Source organism: Arvicola amphibius, chromosome 3, assembly GCF_903992535.2.
Source record: "Arvicola amphibius chromosome 3, mArvAmp1.2, whole genome shotgun sequence".
NCBI lineage: Eukaryota > Metazoa > Chordata > Mammalia > Rodentia > Cricetidae > Arvicola > Arvicola amphibius.
In genome coordinates this window covers 22,905,222-22,923,739 of record NC_052049.1, presented here as the reverse complement: position 1 = coordinate 22,923,739, position 18,518 = coordinate 22,905,222, and the positions used below count along the sequence as shown (strand labels likewise).

The 18,518-nt window shown below is 41.9% G+C and overlaps 1 protein-coding gene across 2 annotated transcripts in view; it reads left to right on the top strand.

Moving 5' to 3' along the window:
* Nucleotides 1–18,518, top strand: part of LOC119810195 (A disintegrin and metalloproteinase with thrombospondin motifs 12-like) — a 136,241-nt gene that overhangs the window by 97,034 nt on the left and 20,689 nt on the right. Inside the window, exon 4 of one of the 2 annotated variants that reach the window (XM_042054791.1) lies at nucleotides 12,055–12,170. The exons of the other annotated variant lie outside the window; for it this stretch is intronic. Within the exon in view, the coding sequence (XP_041910725.1) occupies nucleotides 12,055–12,068 (14 nt within the window). The 3' untranslated portion in view covers nucleotides 12,069–12,170. Of the gene's footprint in view, nucleotides 1–12,054; nucleotides 12,171–18,518 lie in introns of those variants that run through there. 2 annotated transcript variants of the gene reach the window in all.

Sequence of the window (18,518 nt, the reverse complement as noted above, 5' to 3'; positions counted from 1 at the left end):
CCCTTTACCCTAGATTACCTAGGGGGACTTCTGCTGGCCCTGCATCAACATCTTCTGCATTATGATGAGACCTCTGGTTGCCTTCTGCCTTCACTCCGGTTGCTTCCCCCTTTCCTTCCTTGCCTCTGTAGTGTTCATCTTGCCACTTTGTCTGCTTTGGAAAATCCTTCCTGCAGACTCCTTTATACTCTTATGCTACCCAAGCCCCTTCTTAATACCACCCAGCCAGAGAAACCTTCCTTGATCACCACCCAAGATAGCGTTGCCTCCATCTCTTTGTGTACACTTGATTGTCTACTATTTCTATTATAATTTATTATAACTATTATGTTGAAAAGATTATAATTACTATTTCTAGTTATAATCCAGTGCTTTTGATCATGTGGCCTTCTGATATCTAGAATTTACTTTGGCGTGGGAGAATACTACTTTGATTTTTGTCCTCTGCATTATTGTCAGCCATGGGATAAAACCTGCCCTTCTAAGTACCTGGTGAATGCTAGAAGAATGAGGGAATGGGTGGGTAAATCATATTGTATTAGAGATTATTCCTCTGAACTTGTATTTGATTTCCACTGTGGGACACATCATTGTACTCTGAGTATGGTCTCCCACTTAATGTTTGTGTCTTTGATACATGTTTGCTCGCCAGATGACTGGTCGGTCTGTGTGTGCAGTGGGATGCTGTAGGCGTGAATAGAGAGATCATACCTGAGTTGGGGCCAAACATTACACGATCACTCTGGGTCCCCGAGTCAAGGCAAAAGTGGTCTCTTGGCAGAAATTAATGTTAGCTGTGTGCTTGTCCCACAGTTTGATTAATGACAGTGTTTGAGGAAAGTTTCTAGCTCCACACAATCTCATTCTGGGGAGCAGCTGGAAGTCTCATGAATCCACCACGAAACTCTTTCTTCAGAGGGAGGAAAGTTTCCTTGTTACATTTGAGGTAAAGTATTTAAGAAAGTTATCAATATACATTATGCTCCAATCTTCCTCTACAAAAACAAAGGAATGGATCCTTAGAGAACTGTCTGGACCAACATGCCAATGCCAAAGCTTAGAAAGTTCTAGAATAGTTTTACTTTTTTTTTTGTCATTGCTTGACTTTCCTTCCTTCGAGAAATGTGAATTTATCTAGAAACAAAGAACTCTGAGTGTGCCCAATAGAACCCTGCCATGGCAGACCTGCCAATAACTGAGAAAAGAGTGGAGAAAAAAATATAAAAGTCACACCTCCAACATTGTGACATGCTGTAGGTGTGTAGAGGAAGAACTGCGTACCAATGGAGTCCTCTCCTGACATTGACCGTGTGCAAGGAGAACATTGGTTCTAAGGACGTCATTTTGACCAAGATCGTATCTGCAGAATTTTTCAGCATTTGGAGAATTTTCCTTTTTATAGGTCAAATAATAGTTTGCTATACACCTAGAGAGTCAACCTTCTATGTCCCAGTCATGCCTCCCCCTGGCTGTCCCAGGCCAGAGTTGCAAGCACTTTCTCCCTGAGCCTTTGGCTCCTTTGTTCCTCCTGGCCTCTTCCTCTCTGCTTTGATACGAATAGCTCTCTGGGATAATGATAAGGTCTCACTGATAGGGCAGTCTATTGTGTATCATTGCTCTTCTGTGCTCCCAAGGCACATGTGTGTGGAGGGTCAAGATTGAACACGTGCCCTTCCGTGTCTTAGAGCATGGCATAGCAGGTGTTTTCATAGATCCTAGGCTTGATGTCACAGGTTATTAGGTACGCCTCTCTCCTATGTCCTGTTAAGATATGATCTGAGTCAGAATAAGAATTGCTCTGAGGACTATCCATCTGTTGGCTGGAGAGTGGGTGGCTTGTTGCAGGAAGGAACGGTCAACTTCTCGGCCCTGGCCAGGCCTCATGCTTTTGGTTTGCACTGTTTTGAGTAGTGTACACTGGCTTTGGAACATATGCTATTCTTGAAAAAAAAACCACAAGTATATTTAATACATAGTAAAGATATGTCTGAGACAACTATGTAATTAGCCTTAGATAGCGATTCTTATTATATAGTCACAGTATAATCAGATATAGTCTTTTACTCTAGAGAGACGCGCATTTAGATTTTCGTCTTTTAGACGAATGAACTGGAAATTGTGAGCACTACACCTGGTGCCACCTCCGCTATTCTCTGGGTAAGGCTAGTGATATAAAGCTTGGCCTCCATTTCCTCATCAGTAATATGAAAGGGTGGGCTGGAGAGATGGCTCAGTGGTTAAGAGCACTGCCTGGTCTTCCAAAGGTCCTGAGTTCAATTCTCAGCAACCACATGGAGGCCCACAACCATCTGTATTGAGATCTGGCACCCTCCTGAGGAAGAGACCTGGTCAGTCGTCCTCATCAACTTAGACCATGAAACCCAAAATGGTCAAGTTCAACAGAACCGCCATATACGGGGTGCCCACACCTGCTTCAGCATTGCCAGGGCATAAATTTTATTTTTCATTTTCAATATAAAAGGGTAGAAAGGTGGATCCTCTTGAGTGTGATAAATCATGACTTTCTGGTTTTACTCTGCAGTGACTAGAAACAAAGTCTTGATATTCTTAGCTCATTCTAGTACAACATGTGTGTTTGTCTGTTGATATGAGGTGTGTACATCCATGCATGTTGTATATATTTATATGTTTAAGTTTAAATATCTGTGGTGTATGTGCATGCCTGTCTGCATTCTGATGTGGAGGGTGTGCCTGCGTTTAAAAGCATATCATATCCCACACCAGTGGCCCCTTCAGGCCAAGGAGGCTTGCTCAGCTGTGATGATTCTGGCTTTCATGGGACTTCTTTCCATTCTGTTTAAATGCATCATGTTGAGAGCCTCATGTGTTCTCCCAGTTAAAACAGGAGTTCTTTGTTTAATCTCACAGGGCAGAGAGAGTCCAAATCTCTCAAAAAGAAAGGCTTTCCCTGGCTGAAGAATTACAACAAGTGCCAATGTCAACCTACCAGCCACCGTCAGGCCTGGCCTGCAGCTGTTGAAGATTCGCTGCTTCTGAACAGACCAGAGAAAGGAGCAGAGGCCCTGTTGTCAGGGAGCTCCCTCCTCCCCACTCTGTCCCTTGTTGCCAGATCCTCTAGAACCTTAACTCTTGCTTTTGAGTAGCTCTTCCTAACTGGATCGCAGCCCTTAGCTTCCCAGGATTTGGCTTCATGTTTCTCAATCCAGGAGCATGCCATGAAGTAAAACTGACTGCCTAGCAGGTTTCCTTGATGTTAATTGGTGTGTGGGTGACAGGCAGCCATGAATGCAGGATTTTGATGAAATACATTTGGAATCCAGGCCCATCCAGAACTAAAAGGCAGGGCAAACCACCGAGGATTTGAGAGGCGAGAAGCAAATGTTCTCTCCTGTGCTCTCTCAAGCTTTAGCTCTCTTTAGTCCCAAGTCCAGGTCATGTACAATAGGCACCCAAGTACCTTTTCAGTTGCACAGTGGGCTCTGTGGAAACAGCTCAAATGGAAAGCCACTATCTGCTTTGGAGAGAAGGTAGGCTAAAGCTTGCCCCAGCCCCTGGGCTGAAGATATTTTTTGTTTGTTTGTTTTTTTGTTTTTTGAGACAGGGTTTCTCTGCAGCTTTTTAAGAGCCTTTCCTGGACCTAGCTCTTGTAGACCAGGCTGGCCTTGAACTCACAGAGATCCGCCTGCCTCTGCCTCCCGAGTACTGGGATTAAAGGCGTGCGCCACCACCGCCCGGCTGGCTGAAGATATTTTTATCTTTAAACTTTAGTACCAAAAAGATCAAAGGACAGATCTGCTAGAGACAGAGCAGAAGTTTGTTTCTTTTGTTTTGTTTTGTTTTTTGTTTTTCCTCATGATTCAGGCTTTGAGAACACTGCTCAAAGGTAGCACAACAGAATTAGCATCTTCCAAAGGGGCAAGACCCTAATTTTCAAAACCGAAAGAGCCCCATTCTACACAACTTCCGCTAGCTCCCAGACTGAGATGTAACTTCTGGGATGCTCTCTTCAGATCTCAAAGGACCTATAATTGGGTGAGTGTACCCGAGTCCACTGTAGCTTGACCCAATGGCTTAGCAGTGGAACCAAACAGCTTCAAATCCATACTAGCTTGAAGACCTTGGAAAGAGACTGAGACTACCTTCCTACTCCTGTTTCTTTCTGTGGTGCACATTTTATGATTTTACTTTTCTTTAGAGCCAAGTTAAATTCTGTTGTATTTATGTGCCATAGCTTCTTTACCCTTTCGCTAGTTGACTGACATCTAGGCAGATTCTATTTTCTATCTGTTGTGAATATAGGATGTCCCCTCCCTCTAGCCTCTCCCATGCCAACTTCTCCCAATTCCCTCTCAAATTGGTGGACTCTTTTTCTTATATGTTTCTTCTCTCTGTTCAGATCTGTAAGCCAGATTTTGATTGAGTTGCTGTTTTTCTTGATATATTGTTTTTTAGAAGAATATTCTTTATGAATTTATGAATCTAGATATTAATCTTATACAAAGATTTTCTCTCATTCTGTGGGCTTCCTTTTCACTCAATTAACCATTTAATTTAAAGAACAGGTGCTTTTTAGTTTTATGACGTCTCATTTGTCAGTTGTTGACCTTGTTACTTCAAGATTTTTATTCTTTTATGATGATATTGGCTATGGATATGTGATAATTTGACTCTATTATATTGAGGTATATTCCCTTCGATCCCATTTTTGCTAGGACTTTTTCATGAAGGGATATTGTGTTCTGTCAAAGGCCTTTTCTTGTATCTACAAGATGACCATGTGATTTCTGTCTATATTCATATGATTTATTATACTGATGGATTTGCATATGTTGAGCCATTCCTACATATCTGGGATAATGCCAACTTGCACGGTGGACTATGTGTTTGATATGTTCCTGTATTTGATTCGCTAGGAACTTGTTGAGAAATTTTGTATCTGTGTTCATCAGATGTTGGTCTACTGTTTTTTTTTTTTTTTCCTGTTGTATCTTCATCTGACTTTGGTATTGAAGTGAAGCTGGCTTTGTAGAAGGACATTGAGCTAAGCTAATAACATTTAATGTTCCTGAATGTAAAAAACCAACAGCTTCCAACATCATCAAACTGTATGGAACATTTGAAATTCCTAGTGGCAAGGATGCCGCTGGATTTCGGAAGTACAGGGTGTGCTTTTGAGGAGCTCCCCTTCTCCTGGCAGCATCTCTACCACTCTTCTTGTGTTCTATAGCCTGTACTTGATACAGGATGACCTCCTAATATCAGGCAGCTCTGGTGAGTAGGCTGGTAGGTAAGTATATCCTTCAGAGGAACAGAAAATAGGCTTTCGGTTGGGACTAGTGGGAACCAAGACTGAAAATATCTAGAGCCTGAATCAGGAGTCAGCTGAATTCTGCTGGGTATTTGTTCTATACTGTCTTATAGCTAAGATTGGATTTTACATTTTTCAGTGGATCCTGTGGTGGTTTGAATAGGAATGGCACCCATAGGCTTTTATATTTGAATGTTTCGTCATTAGGGAGCAGCTCTACTTACAGAGACTAGGAAATGTGGCCTTATGGAAGAAGTGTGTCACTGGGGGGTTGACTTTGGAGTTTCAAATGCTCAAGTCAGGTGCAGTGTCTCATTCTGTCTGTCTGTGGATCCAGATGTAGAACTCTCAGATCTCTCTCCTGCACCATGTCTGTCTGCATGCCACCATGCTTCCCACCATGATAACAATAGATTAAATCTCTTAACATGTAAGCCATCCCTAATTAAAGGTTTTCTTTTGTAAGAGTTGCTATGGTCATGGTGTTTCTTCACAGCACTAGAACGGTGACTAAGACAGCTCCCCTTTAACTTGTTGCATGAGAATATATACTATCAATTTTGCCACTAAGTCTGCAGAGCCTAAAGATAGAAAAATAAATGTTTACTAGTTATTAACAACGAGCTTTCTGAGCCCTAGACTAAACCATTAGTTGTTCAAATGTGGTCCCTTGTCCACAGACGCCAGCAACCACTTGAGAGCAGATCCTCAAGACACATGCATCCCCAGTACATCCAATCAAAAACCCTGGGAGTGGCTCCTCGAATTTTGTTTTAAGTAATTCTCTCGACACTTGCATCGCATGCTGAAGTTTTAAGAGCCAATGAACTAGACTCATAGTCTAATCATTTCATCCATTATTCATTAACAAAAACAGGCCTGAGGAAAAGCACTTTCCTCTCTGTGTTTGAGTTTCTTATCACTAAAGGTTTGTGAGAATTAAAGAACTAAAATAGTAAAAACACATTAAATAAATCTGCAATGTACGGAAGCTATTGTTATTTTAGATCTGTTATTGTTATTAAAAAGCACTTTGGGAAACAATATAAAAAGAACATTGGCTAAATGCTACAAAAATACAGTTAGGAAGGAAGAGTGCATTCTATATACTATGACTTTTATAGAACAGTAAGGGTCATTCTAGTTAGTAATTTGTATGTTTAAACATAACTATCAGAGTGGATTGCAACTGTCCCACACAAGTGGAAGTATAGATTATGCTGATTTGTTAACTGCACACTGTATACATATGTTGAAATAGAACCTACAAATATTTAACATTACCATGTGTTAATTAAAAAATTTCAAGTGAAGTTTACAGTCAGCTAGAACTTAGGAGAAACCACAAGTAGTAAGTCTTAGGAGGAACAGAGACATTTTACAGCAAGGTTGCAAGCTCAGGAAGACATTAGACATGCTGCCATAGAAACTGGGCTTGGTTCATTAGGTAGCCCCAGGGTCCTCCTTCAGCCAGACTCCTCCAGGATATTTCTCAAGCTTGGACTTGTTCATAAGGATGCTAGCTGCCAATGGCAAAGCCAAGTAGACTTCTACAAGGCACGGCCATGTTGGTTTTTGCCAGGAGTCTAAAGACCCAAGGGCACCACAGCCATGCCAACTTGAATTGAGTTTATTCTAGGTCAATTGTCAGAAGTTTTTTTGTTTGTTTGTTGTTTTGGTTTTGATTTTTTTGTTTAGGTACTTATCAGTCTTTGAATCTCTCCTCTGTACCAGATTTGCTACATCTACTAAATCTCTAAAGTAGGATGCATAGCTACCTTATGGGTAGACACTATTATCATCACCATTTTACAGCTAAGAAAACCAAGGCTTAGAGAAGTTAAATAAATCACCCAAATTTACACTATAAAAAATGACAAAGGGCTGAATCACTACAAACTCTATGTTCCAGCCTACAACATTCTAGTATTTTCTTTCCTGTGGTGGGCCATCCTGCTTCAGTATCATGCATATCTTTCTGAGGCACTTGAGAAGGACCGTGTCTAAACACATCTGGATGAAGGATTGTTGGGATGAGGCAGGGAAGGACCATGTCTAAGCACATATTGCTGAAGATTGGGATTAAAGGATAAAATAGGAGTAGCTTCTGTGCTTTGTACGTAGCCATGGCTTTTACTATCTACTTTACTGTGAAGGAAAGGATGGCAGCAGGAACATGAGGCAGCTGGCCACAATCAAGAAGCAGGGACCAATGAACACTTGAGTTTAGCCTACTTTCTCCTTCTTATAGGCTGTCAGCCCATGGAATATTGTCACCCACTTTCAGAGTTAGTTTTCTCACCTCAAAGTAATCTAGAGACTTGCAGACTTGCTCAGAGGTTGGCCTCCCATGTGACGCTGGGTCCTATGAAGATGACAATCAATTAACTACCACATTTGAATATTTAAATGTATTATTAAAGACCTACTTTTTTCCCAGTGGCTCATAATCCATACACACACATTGGCCTTGAGCTTTGTTGATCTAAGGCCTGAAACATTACCAGTTTTTCTTTTTTTCTACAGGGAATTTGCGACTACCTCTCCATGCTCCAATAGGCACCATCTTCCTGTCTTGCTCCCTGGTGCCCCAGACATTCCTGCTTCTGATTCTGATTCCCACTGGGCATTTTCCCTACCCTTTGTGGTCCATGGATGAAAGTTATTTTTCTCTTTAATTCTTCTCCTGACTGATTTGAACGTGTTGACCCAAAAGCATAGGTTGGAAATCTAATCCCTAAGCAGCAGTTCCGGGAGGCAGAACTTAATCAAAGGAAGTGTTTAAAGTCAGCAGGGATCAACTCTCATGTGTGTACTGATTGGGATAGTGCATGAGACTGCAAGCCTTACCTCTTGCTCTTTTGCCTTTTAATCTGGGGGTGTTGGGGTGGTGGTACAGCAGAGAGGACCTTTCCGGTGTTCCTCCTTGTGCTCTAGTCTTGTAGATTCTAGAACAGTAAGAAATAAATGTATAATTTTTACAAATTGCCAACTCTCAGGAGCCTGCTACATCAGCACAAACCAGAATAGGGCCTGTTTTAGTTAAAGCAAATAGAAAAAGCCAGACAGGCCTTGGAAAGAAAACCTTCCATATTCCTTACACTGAGTGCCAGGCGGTGATGGCATATGCCTTTAATCCCAGCACTCAGGAGGCAGAAGCAGGCGGATCTCTGTGAGTTCGAGGCCAACCTGGTCTACAAGAGCTAGTTCCAGGACAGGCTCCAAAAGCTACAGAGAAACCCTGTCTCAAAAAAACCAAAAAAAAAAAAAAAAAAAAAAAACCAACAAAAAAAAAAAAAAAAAAAAGAAAGAAAGAAAGAAAGAAAGAAAGAAAAGAAAAAAAAGAAAAAATTACTTACATTGAAAACAGAAGTGAAATTTAATGGGAGTCACTTCTCATAGATACTTGTATTAGAGCAAAACAGAACCTAAACTTAACCAACCAGATTTAAACAAGTAACAAAATATAACAACTACTACAACTTTCTAGCAGGGCAGATCAAATAAGAAAAGTAATTTCTCTGTGTGGCTTGTTGGTTCACTTAATCAAAGCCGGTCCCTGTGTTTCTCCAATAAAGTTCCCAAATCTCTCTGGCTAAGTCCTGCCTGGCTCATGGTTTGCTGTATGTGTAGACCAATGCTTTAACAATTGTACTATTCGTATGACATAACATTTGGAAATACCATACCCGTACAAAGAATATGAATTACTCGTATAACCTTTCATACAGAACTGAGGCTGTTCACATCTATACTCAGTGCTCACCTGTTTCTGCATAATGTACACATAAGATATATTCACTTATGTATGGAAGTTTATATGCATGCATAGAGGCATAGAATACATACTACCTTGTAGTGTAAAATGTTATAAGTGATATCACCACGAAGGTTTTAAGCAATATTTTCAGTCACAGCTGATGCAGAAATCTTTCCAGTTTCTGTTCTGACTGGCCTTTTCCTCTTGTATCCTGTTGAAGCCCTCTACAGGGAAGAACTGGCCTTTCACAGCCTGAGGCAACAGCAGGTTTTATGAGAGATTTCAGAGCTGAACCTAACAGCAGGGACACCGTCTCCTTCTGTGGGAAGGGAGGACTTAAAGGGCAAACAGACGTGGCAGAGAAATTCTCGGACACGTTTACTGGCCACCCACTGTGACAAGAGAACTGACAATGGAGGTGATAAGGACCACCAGTCAGAAGCTGTGTGAACCTGTGAGAATCAGGCAGTCCGGTCAGGGCAGAAGTCGGGACTGACAGACAGGAGGGGTTTGTAACTGTCCTTGGTGTCTAGGGTCTCAGGTCTTATCCCAAGGCACACTGTACCCACAGGGGCCTCTTTTCCAGGCTACTGCTGGGTGCCCTTTCTATAGCCAGCACTTTGCTCTGTTCTTGCTCTTTCCTGCCTGCTGTTTCTCTCTCAGTCTATGGGTTTTCAACTGGACTCTGCTGTGTAGGAAACATGTCGGTGGGGGGGGGGGGGTGAGGAGTAAGTTCTCCTGCCATAGAGGATCTGCAGCAGTGAAGACATCCAGTCTCTTTTGGGGCGGATGGCATCATCTCAGGGATGTCCTGGGAGGGAAATGAAATGCCCGAGACTCACTTAATTGCCACCTGTGCACTTCAGGGACACACTAGGGCTTGGAGCCAATTTTTGTTCAGCCTAGTCTTCTTTCTTTGGAAAGTATAAGGGGATCATCAGTCGTGAAAGCTGTGGCTTTGTCTGCAGACATTTGTTAGGTAGCTTCACTCAAGATCAAAGGTTGAGTGTGAACCCGTTGGACACCATTCATTCAGAGACCCTCTTATCTCATTAGGAGACTGGAATAGACACAGATACCTGTTTTTGTTCATCGATATTCAGTTTACAAGACACTCCTTCTTTGTCTCTGGATTATAGAGTAGTGGGTCAGCCATCAAAGGAGTCTGTATCTACAGTCCTCTGCCCTCGTCTCCCCCAGAATGTCTATGGTGTGAATGGGACGGTGAGCTCATGAAGTATGGGTGCCCAGAAGTTCCAGGCATACTTACTTCCCCTTCCTACCTACCCCTGCCCACAGGTGCTTGCCTCCAGATGTTTTCCACTGACCCCTGTGCACCCCAGGCTGCTTCCCAGTCATGTCTTGAGTTACAGAATTGAACGTCACCTATATTAGGACACAGGATTCATGTTCAAAGCCTCTCCCTGACACTTATGTGGTCTGAGCAAGTGGCCCAAGCTGTCTGTGCTGGTGTTGTTTCCTCATCTGCAGAATAAGAGAGTGAAGGGTAGGTTTTCTAAAGCAGCAGTGGTCCTTGAACTTGCGCATGCATCAGCGTCCCACAGAGAGCTTGTTAAAGCATGCAATGCCAGGCATTCTCCCCCATCACCAGCACTGCAGTGTCTGGCTCAGTAGCTCTGGAGAGGAACACAGGAATTTGTATTTCTAATAAGGTCCCAGGGGAAGCTGCTGCTGTTGCTCCTCAAGCCTACTCTCAGGAAGGCTGTTCCTAAGGGTGTGCTCAAAGTGAGCTGTAACAGTTTTGGCAAACTTGACAAAGCCGGACTTGTTCAGTGACCCATCTGGCAAAGTCATTCATAGCTGCAGCTGTGGGCTTTCTTCCTTGGGGACTCTAACTTGCACCTGTCCCTGACTCTCTTGTTTGGTTGATATGTGTACATTTAGACGCTTCTTAATGGCTCTCCTCAGCCACCTCTCCTTCTTCCTCCAGTTTGGCAAGCTTATAAAGCAAAGCTATATGCATTTCAGAGAGTTTCTCAGCTCTGGGGAGGCAGAAATTTGACATTGTACATGACATTTCCATATAATGAGAGAATCTCTTTGGAGATAAGTCAGAGGAAAAAGGGATAAGTCTTGCATGAACAGCTTTTAATAAATATTTGGCCTTAAACCATCGGAGAACAAGAAACTGTGTCTAAAAAGTCAGACCACAGAGAGGATGAATTAGAAAGACCCGAGGGTGGATTTGAAGGTTGGATGGTAAAATGAGTGAAGCTTTCGAGCCATGATTCTCAGTCTTCCCAATGCTTCGACCCTTTATACAGTTCCTCTTGTTATTTTTGTTGCTACCCCACAACTGTCATTTTGCTGCTGTGTTGAATCATACTGTAAATACCTGATATGCAGGATATCTGGTATGTGGCCCCTGTGGAAGGATCATAACCCACAGGTTGAGAACCGCTGCTTTAGAAGCTTCTGACTCTGGGTGTTAAAGGCAGGGTTTCCGTAGGAACACAGCCATAACTGTTTCTGGGGTGCCAGTTATTAGCCCCTCTAAAGGACAGCAAGAATGCCCACTGACCAAATAAAGTTGAGCTGATACGCTGTGCTGCAATGAGAGAGTACGTGGCGGTCAGTGGGTCTCAGAAGCATCCCATAATAGAGTTGGAAGATAGTGCTGGGGCTTTAACCTGGGCTGGGTGATGTAAAGGTTCTAAGTGTGGAAACGGTTTGGGTCGCAAAGAGTTTTTGATACTATGGTGGCTCTGGATTGGTGGGCTCAGCAAATTAAATTTTGATAAACAAACGTCCAGCAGTAATAACTAAAATCTTTATGGGGTCCCCAGGCATGGCAGAAAGTTCAGCTGTTGCACTCTTGCTTGGTCCGAAATATTTAAAGTAGCAATAGAAAAGCATACTTATCCCCAGTTTTATCTGGTATAAAGAAATTATGGAGGCTTATTGACTTTTGTTTGCAGCAGCTGAAGGGGAAAATTGGCCACGAGCCCCTGCCTTCCTCAGGTTTCTCTATTTTTTTCTTCAGGTTTCATGGTATGAGTGGGTCTCATATTACAAAACAGTCTCCATGGGACGACGCTGAAACAGTGTTTCCTGCTCTGACAGGGCTGTTGGATGTGTAAACTATCTAGGACTCCATGCAGAACACCCGACAAAAATCAAACCAGTCAAAATCCCAGTGTGAATGGGGAGGGGCTTGTGAGGTCTCAACCCTAAGTGAAGAGTTTCGGGCACCTGAGGACTCCCGGGAGAGGGAGAATACCAGCTTCTTCAGGGATACAGTCCTGATAGACTGTCCATGGCCCAGTGGCTCTCTCTGTGCAGATATTGGCAGCATTAAGTAGACCTCAGTGGGTTTAAAAAGAGTACGTGGTGAGGTTTGGAGGGAAAATAGTGGGGGGGCATATGGGACGTGTTGGAGGATTCAGGATGGGGTGAACTTGATTAAAATTCAATATATGCATCATGAAGTTCCTAAATAGTATATTTAAGACATTGAAACCTTAACTCTATGAAAGAATAGAGTAAAAACGGTCTAAAAATCCTTAACTACAGAGAAATCCAGCCATCTGCTTATGTATTTAGTTGGGAGGGCTCCATCAGCTTAACATCAATAAGCGCCACACCTGCTTAACTACCCTCATTATTTCAGTTCTGTTAGCCATTTTGAACTTGCCATAGCTTTAATTCAGGCATATGTACCCACACTGTGAGTCAGCCTTTATGTGATAACATTGATTGTCCCACCAAACATAGACATACCAGAGCGTTAACATATGACACTGGCCATTAATAGGAGAATTCCCAGTTACACCCCCAGCTCAGACTTAGTAATGGGAGTTTCTACAACTAGATAGCTTTGTGATGCTTAGACCTAATATCTGATTCACCAACAAGGTACTTTCCAAAGTCTCCAAGCATTTGTTCTTCAAACAAGATCCTGTGTAGTAGAATGTTATTCGGTGTTGTAAGATTTCTTCTTTGCCTGAGTCTTCGCTTTTCGTCCCTACCTCTGAATTCAGAAGGCGCTGACCCACCTCCAGGCTTGCACACTGGAGTCCACCAGAGCAGCCCACAATCTGACTGTTGGCCATTGAAAAGGAAGAGTGTTTTAGGAATGCTGAGTCCAGCTCCATGTCTCAGGCTCTGGAGGAGGCAGAGGAAAGACAGTCATAGATTACCACCAAAATCTCAGCAACTCTGGCCAGTAAAGGTGCCTGTCTTTCTCACATCACATCTGAAGGAGGCAGGCAGTGTTCCTCTGTCCTCCGTCTTTACCATCTAAAACCTAATCTTCAAATAAGGGGGCAAGTAGGAAAGGAGGAGGTGGAGAGACTAATGAACACGGGATTCCATCAGTCCCCTGGGCCTCACAGGAGCTGTATGCTCATGAAACATTGGCAGCTGCTAATTATTTCCCCCCTGCCCCAGGATTCAGGGTCTCATGAACTTCACACTTCTTGTGCTGCTTTGAACTCCCAGTCCAAGAGGAGAGAATTCCAGGCCAGAGATGAAGAGACCTACACAGTGTCATGGGGGTTCAAAGAGATAAGGCCAGTGTGAATACCAAAGATCATCTGACTTAAAAATAGTTGCTTTTGTCTCTGCTCTATCTTGTTACGTTACAAACAAAAGGGCCATAAAGCTAATATGGGTAATTATTGGATGTATCAGAGAGAGTTGTGCACTATTCTTGATTATAATAGAACTTCTTTCAGTTCATACATAAAAAAATGTGTTACCTAGGCCTGGTGGAAATCTGGTTGTAGGGTTAGCCATGTTACAGCTTTGTGTTCTTCCCCAGGGGAAACCACTGTGGCTAGGAAAGGGCTTTCATGTCATTATAAAGGAAAGTTTTATCGAAGCCAGGACACAGGAGAAATCTTGTCCTACTGCCAGCAGAATGAAAAGAACACTATTCACCTACTGATCCTGTCGCTGTTTATGTAATGAAATCTCAGGCTTGGATCTCTGTGAACGGAGACCGCAGCTCTTGGTTTTGGACCTTTGGAGACTCCAAGGACCACTGAGAGAAAACCAGTTTAATTTATGTCAGAGGCAGGCTGAGCTGCCAGAGTTTACTCTCAGGAGAAGCTTTTTTTTTTTTTAATCAATAAAGGAAGAGGCAGGTGGTAAACGGGGGAGGCTGTGGAAAGTAAGTGGTACGCATCCTCTCAGGGAAGTGAGATGCACCCTGAACAGAATGCCCGACAGCAATTCTCTATCTGCTTTGGACCGGAGTGACTGGGGGCAAAGGTGTTCTTTCAACAGTACTGTCACCTAGTCTTCCACACTTAAAGCCTGGGAAGTGACAACTTTTGTAATTTTGTTGGTGGTTATCCAGATGTAGGAAAAATGAACCTACTAAGTTAAAATACCTCTGAGTGCCTTTCTGTAGCCACATAGGAACAGCAGGGAAGGAAAAGGCAGGGTTGTCACCTATCATTTTCCCTGTCTCTTCATTTCATCGCACATTTCAGTTCATTGAGTTGATGTGGGTGTTTGCTTGGTTGGGTAGTTGGGTATCTAGTTGGCTGGCTGGTTGGTTAGAAAGGTTGGTGGGTGCTTTAGTTGCTTTTCCACAGCTGTGATAAAATACTCTGACCAACAGCAACTTGAAGAACTTCTTTGGCTTGCAATTTCAGAGTGCTAGATATCCTTAATTGCAGGGAAGATGCGAGAAGAAAGACATCACATCTTGACCGCACACGGGAGGGCAGAGAGTGAACTGCACGTGGGGCAAGGTTGTAAACTCTCAAAGCCTACCCTCGGTGCCACGCTTTTTCCAACAAGTCTCCACATCACAAAAGTCTCATAACCTTCCCAAACAGCTGCACCAACCAGAGGCCGTGTGTTCAAACACATTAGTCCATTTGGGGGCATTTCTTATTTAAACTACCAAAGTTGGTTTATTGTTTTTACTTTTCATTCATCTGAAGCATAGTTTATAAATTTTGAATACTGAACACACTCATATAGCTAATACCCAGGAAACAGACTGTCTAACAAAGCTCCTGCAACAATCATAAGGTCAGGGAAGTCTAAGGTGCTCTTGGTTGCTTCCCAGAAATTGAAGGTAAATCCCCATTGCTGAAATCACCACATAGTTTATAAACAGGGCTCACAGGAATTGAGTGGCATCTACTCAGAAAGACCTCTCCCCAAGGACTAGCTTTCATTATATCCAAAGTATCTATGCAAGTTGCCAAGCAAGAGAAGCAACCAATAGTCTTACCCCACTGTGATGCCCATGAACCACAAAAATGACAAGGATAGCAAGACATTCTTGAAGGTGCAATAGTGACGTTTATATCCTGGAGGTAGCCAACAGTTGTACAATTAGACTTAAGACCTCTCATCAGGAAGGAAATCATACCTGGGACCATAAACCTAGCCAACACCTGGGGCTAGTGAGATCATGTATCTTAGAAGATAACCTACTGCATTCACTTTACTAAACCAGTATAATTACTAACTGTACTAACTGCATTCTAAATACTTATCTTTATACTCATAGATATAAACCCCCATCAAAGAAACTTTTCTTTGATAGCAGACAGAGATCGTTGTAGAAAGCCACAACCAGTCAAAATATGATGACAAACAGCTGATGGTTGGGTGTTCAACTCCAGTTGACATGTCTACAACAAAACCCTACACTAAGGCTCAGGGAACATCAGAGAAGATGGGTTGTAAGAGCCAGAGGACCAAGAATATACTGCAAGACTGTGTCTTCTGTTTATGACAGGGAACTTGCACTCATGAAATCTCAACAACATGACTGCCTAAACAAGACTTGAACAATGACCCCATCAGTCGCTATGCTAATGTGGATAGGGGAAATTTCAAAGGACCACATTCCAAGACAAAGAATTACAGACAATGGCGGGTGAGAGAGAGAAAAAATATACTTCCCTGGAGATGTACCCCCTAAATGACTATCCAATACAAGTTGTCAACCCTAAAAACAAATACATGTAAGCAACACCAAACTAGCTCATCATATTTAAATTATATGTTTATTCATATGTATCTATAACAACTATAATTAAAGAAAAAGAGGCCTTGAATTTGAAAAGAAGTGGGGATGGGAGGGCTTGTGGGGGGAGAGGGGCCAGTATAATTATATTTTGATTAAAAAAAGGAACAGAGCTTGACCAACCCAATCCTCAAGTCTTCCAATGCCTCTTTAATCTGGACATCTTTCTCCCTAAAGCTAAGCACCATCCTGACTTTTAATAGAATAGATTAGTTTTATCCAAACTAAGTGGAATAATTCAAAACAAGGTTTCTGAATCTAAAATTTTTGTATCTGTAATATGGGACACAGTTTCATATTATTCTTTCTTACAGAAAATTTTATTAAATGAGTCCTCCATATTTGGTTTCTCTCTCCAAAGGATGGTAAACACTGAGTAGTTTGGGTAACATAGCTAATGTTGTTTGTGTTCTATTATACATCTTTATGAGGACACACGCACAATGGGAAGATAAACACATGTATCTCTTGCAGTAGTGTATGTTCAGCTTTAGTTGATGTTGGCTAGTGTGCAAAATGGTTTGCACTCTTACCAGTTTGCACTCTTACCAGCACTGCATTAGCGTTCTACTTGTTCTCGATATAAACCTTTCTCCCTTGATTCTAGGACCAGGATGAAAGACTACACATAGAATGTTCACACACAGAAAGGTCATCCAAACCTACTGCAAAGACATGATATAAGACAATTTTCAAAGCAGAAATAATATTGTTATGGTCCATACCACGACTAACTGACAAAACTTACCACAGTTTTCGTTTTCCTTGAGATATCCCATTTTCACTGATATAAAAGATAACTCTTGAGAAACATGTTCACACTGTGCTGTTTCTGGCCCTGAAAAAAGCTAATAACAAGAATCCTGTTCCACATGCTCTGTTGATAGTTGCTGATAAGAGCCAAATTATGGTGACCTACTTTTAGATGAACTTGGAATATATTTTGAAAAGCATAGTTCTGATTCCAGAAGGAAACACTTAATGGAGTCGGAAAGTAAGTAAAATTTATTTAGAATTGAGAGTCTATTTGTTTATTTATTTTTGATTATGGTAGGGAATAGAAGCTATTAAGAGTCTGTTCAAGCCGGGCGGCGGTGGCGCACGCCTTTAATCCCAGCACTCGGGAGGCAGAGGCAGGCGGATCTCTGTGAGTTCGAGACCAGCCTGGTCTACAAGAGCTAGTTCCAGGACAGGCTCCAAAGCTACAGAGAAACCCTGTCTCGAAAAACAAAAAAAAAAAAAAAAAAACAAAAAAAAAAATAAAATAAGAGTCTGTTCAAAAGTCTCTATATATTGATGCCAGAAAAAATCTTTTCTGCTTTTACCCGTATATTAAAATCTCTTCAATTCTCACCTGTGATGATTATTTATAATTGTAGGAGGCTCTGGCTAGCTTCCACCATGGATGTTTGCATATTTTTATAAGCAGCATATTTTATTGTGAAATCTTTGCTAACTGTGTTTAACGAAGGTATTGGGTTTGAGGTTACAGACACAGATGACCAAGGTCACTGTATAAGCAGTGAACAGATAGTGTTTTGACATTTAAAGTAGACACACATCAGGACCTAATTTGACCCTTTTTTTTTCAGCTCTCCACAAGTATTCCTTTGACTTTCAATTTTCAATGATTTTAGTAATTATTTTTATATGCTTATGAATAAAAGCCTTTAACATACTTACCTGTTTTATGTGTGTAAGTGCTTCCCCTGCATGTAAATATGCGTGCCACTTGAGCCAAATTATGTGTTTTGTGCCCTTAGGAATGAAAAGGACTTTAGATCCAGAATGAGCCATCGCATGTGTTCTAGAAACTGAGACCAAATCCTTTATAAGAACAGCAAGTGCTCTTACCTGCTAAGCCATCTCTCCAGCCCCTGTAGGGATTTCTTTTAAGTTAACTGGCAATATTTCTTCTTTTTACACTGTCTAAAAGATCATCTGACTTTCAGTCAGTAAAAATAACATAATTCTTTTGAGGAAGGTTTATCCTGTGCACACACATTTTGGCTGGGGATTTTAAAAGCTGCTTAGCAAGATGCACTTCTTCAGGGTCTTGGAAGCTGACGGATCTGTGATTGATAGAGCCTCCGCAGATGGCTGACCAGTGGCTGTATTGTTGGTATCAAATGAAACTAATTATCTATACAGTGATTTTTAAAAGCAAATTTCTAGAAAAGTAGTTACTATGCCAAAGGCCATGTACATGTCAACATCTACAAGACACTGAGTTCTGAAAAGGCTGTTCACTCTTCACTTTCTTCATGGTGAGAGTCCACGTGAATTCTTCTCTCCTTAGGGTCCCTCAAACCATTGAAGTTTGAAAATGGACAAGAAATTCTCTTCTCTGTTGACTCTGGAGTCTTGTAAGCCATGGACTAGATGCCTGTTTGCCATCATGGGTCTGCAAACATCGCTCCTAACCTTTGCCAACCTTTGTTCTTTCATAA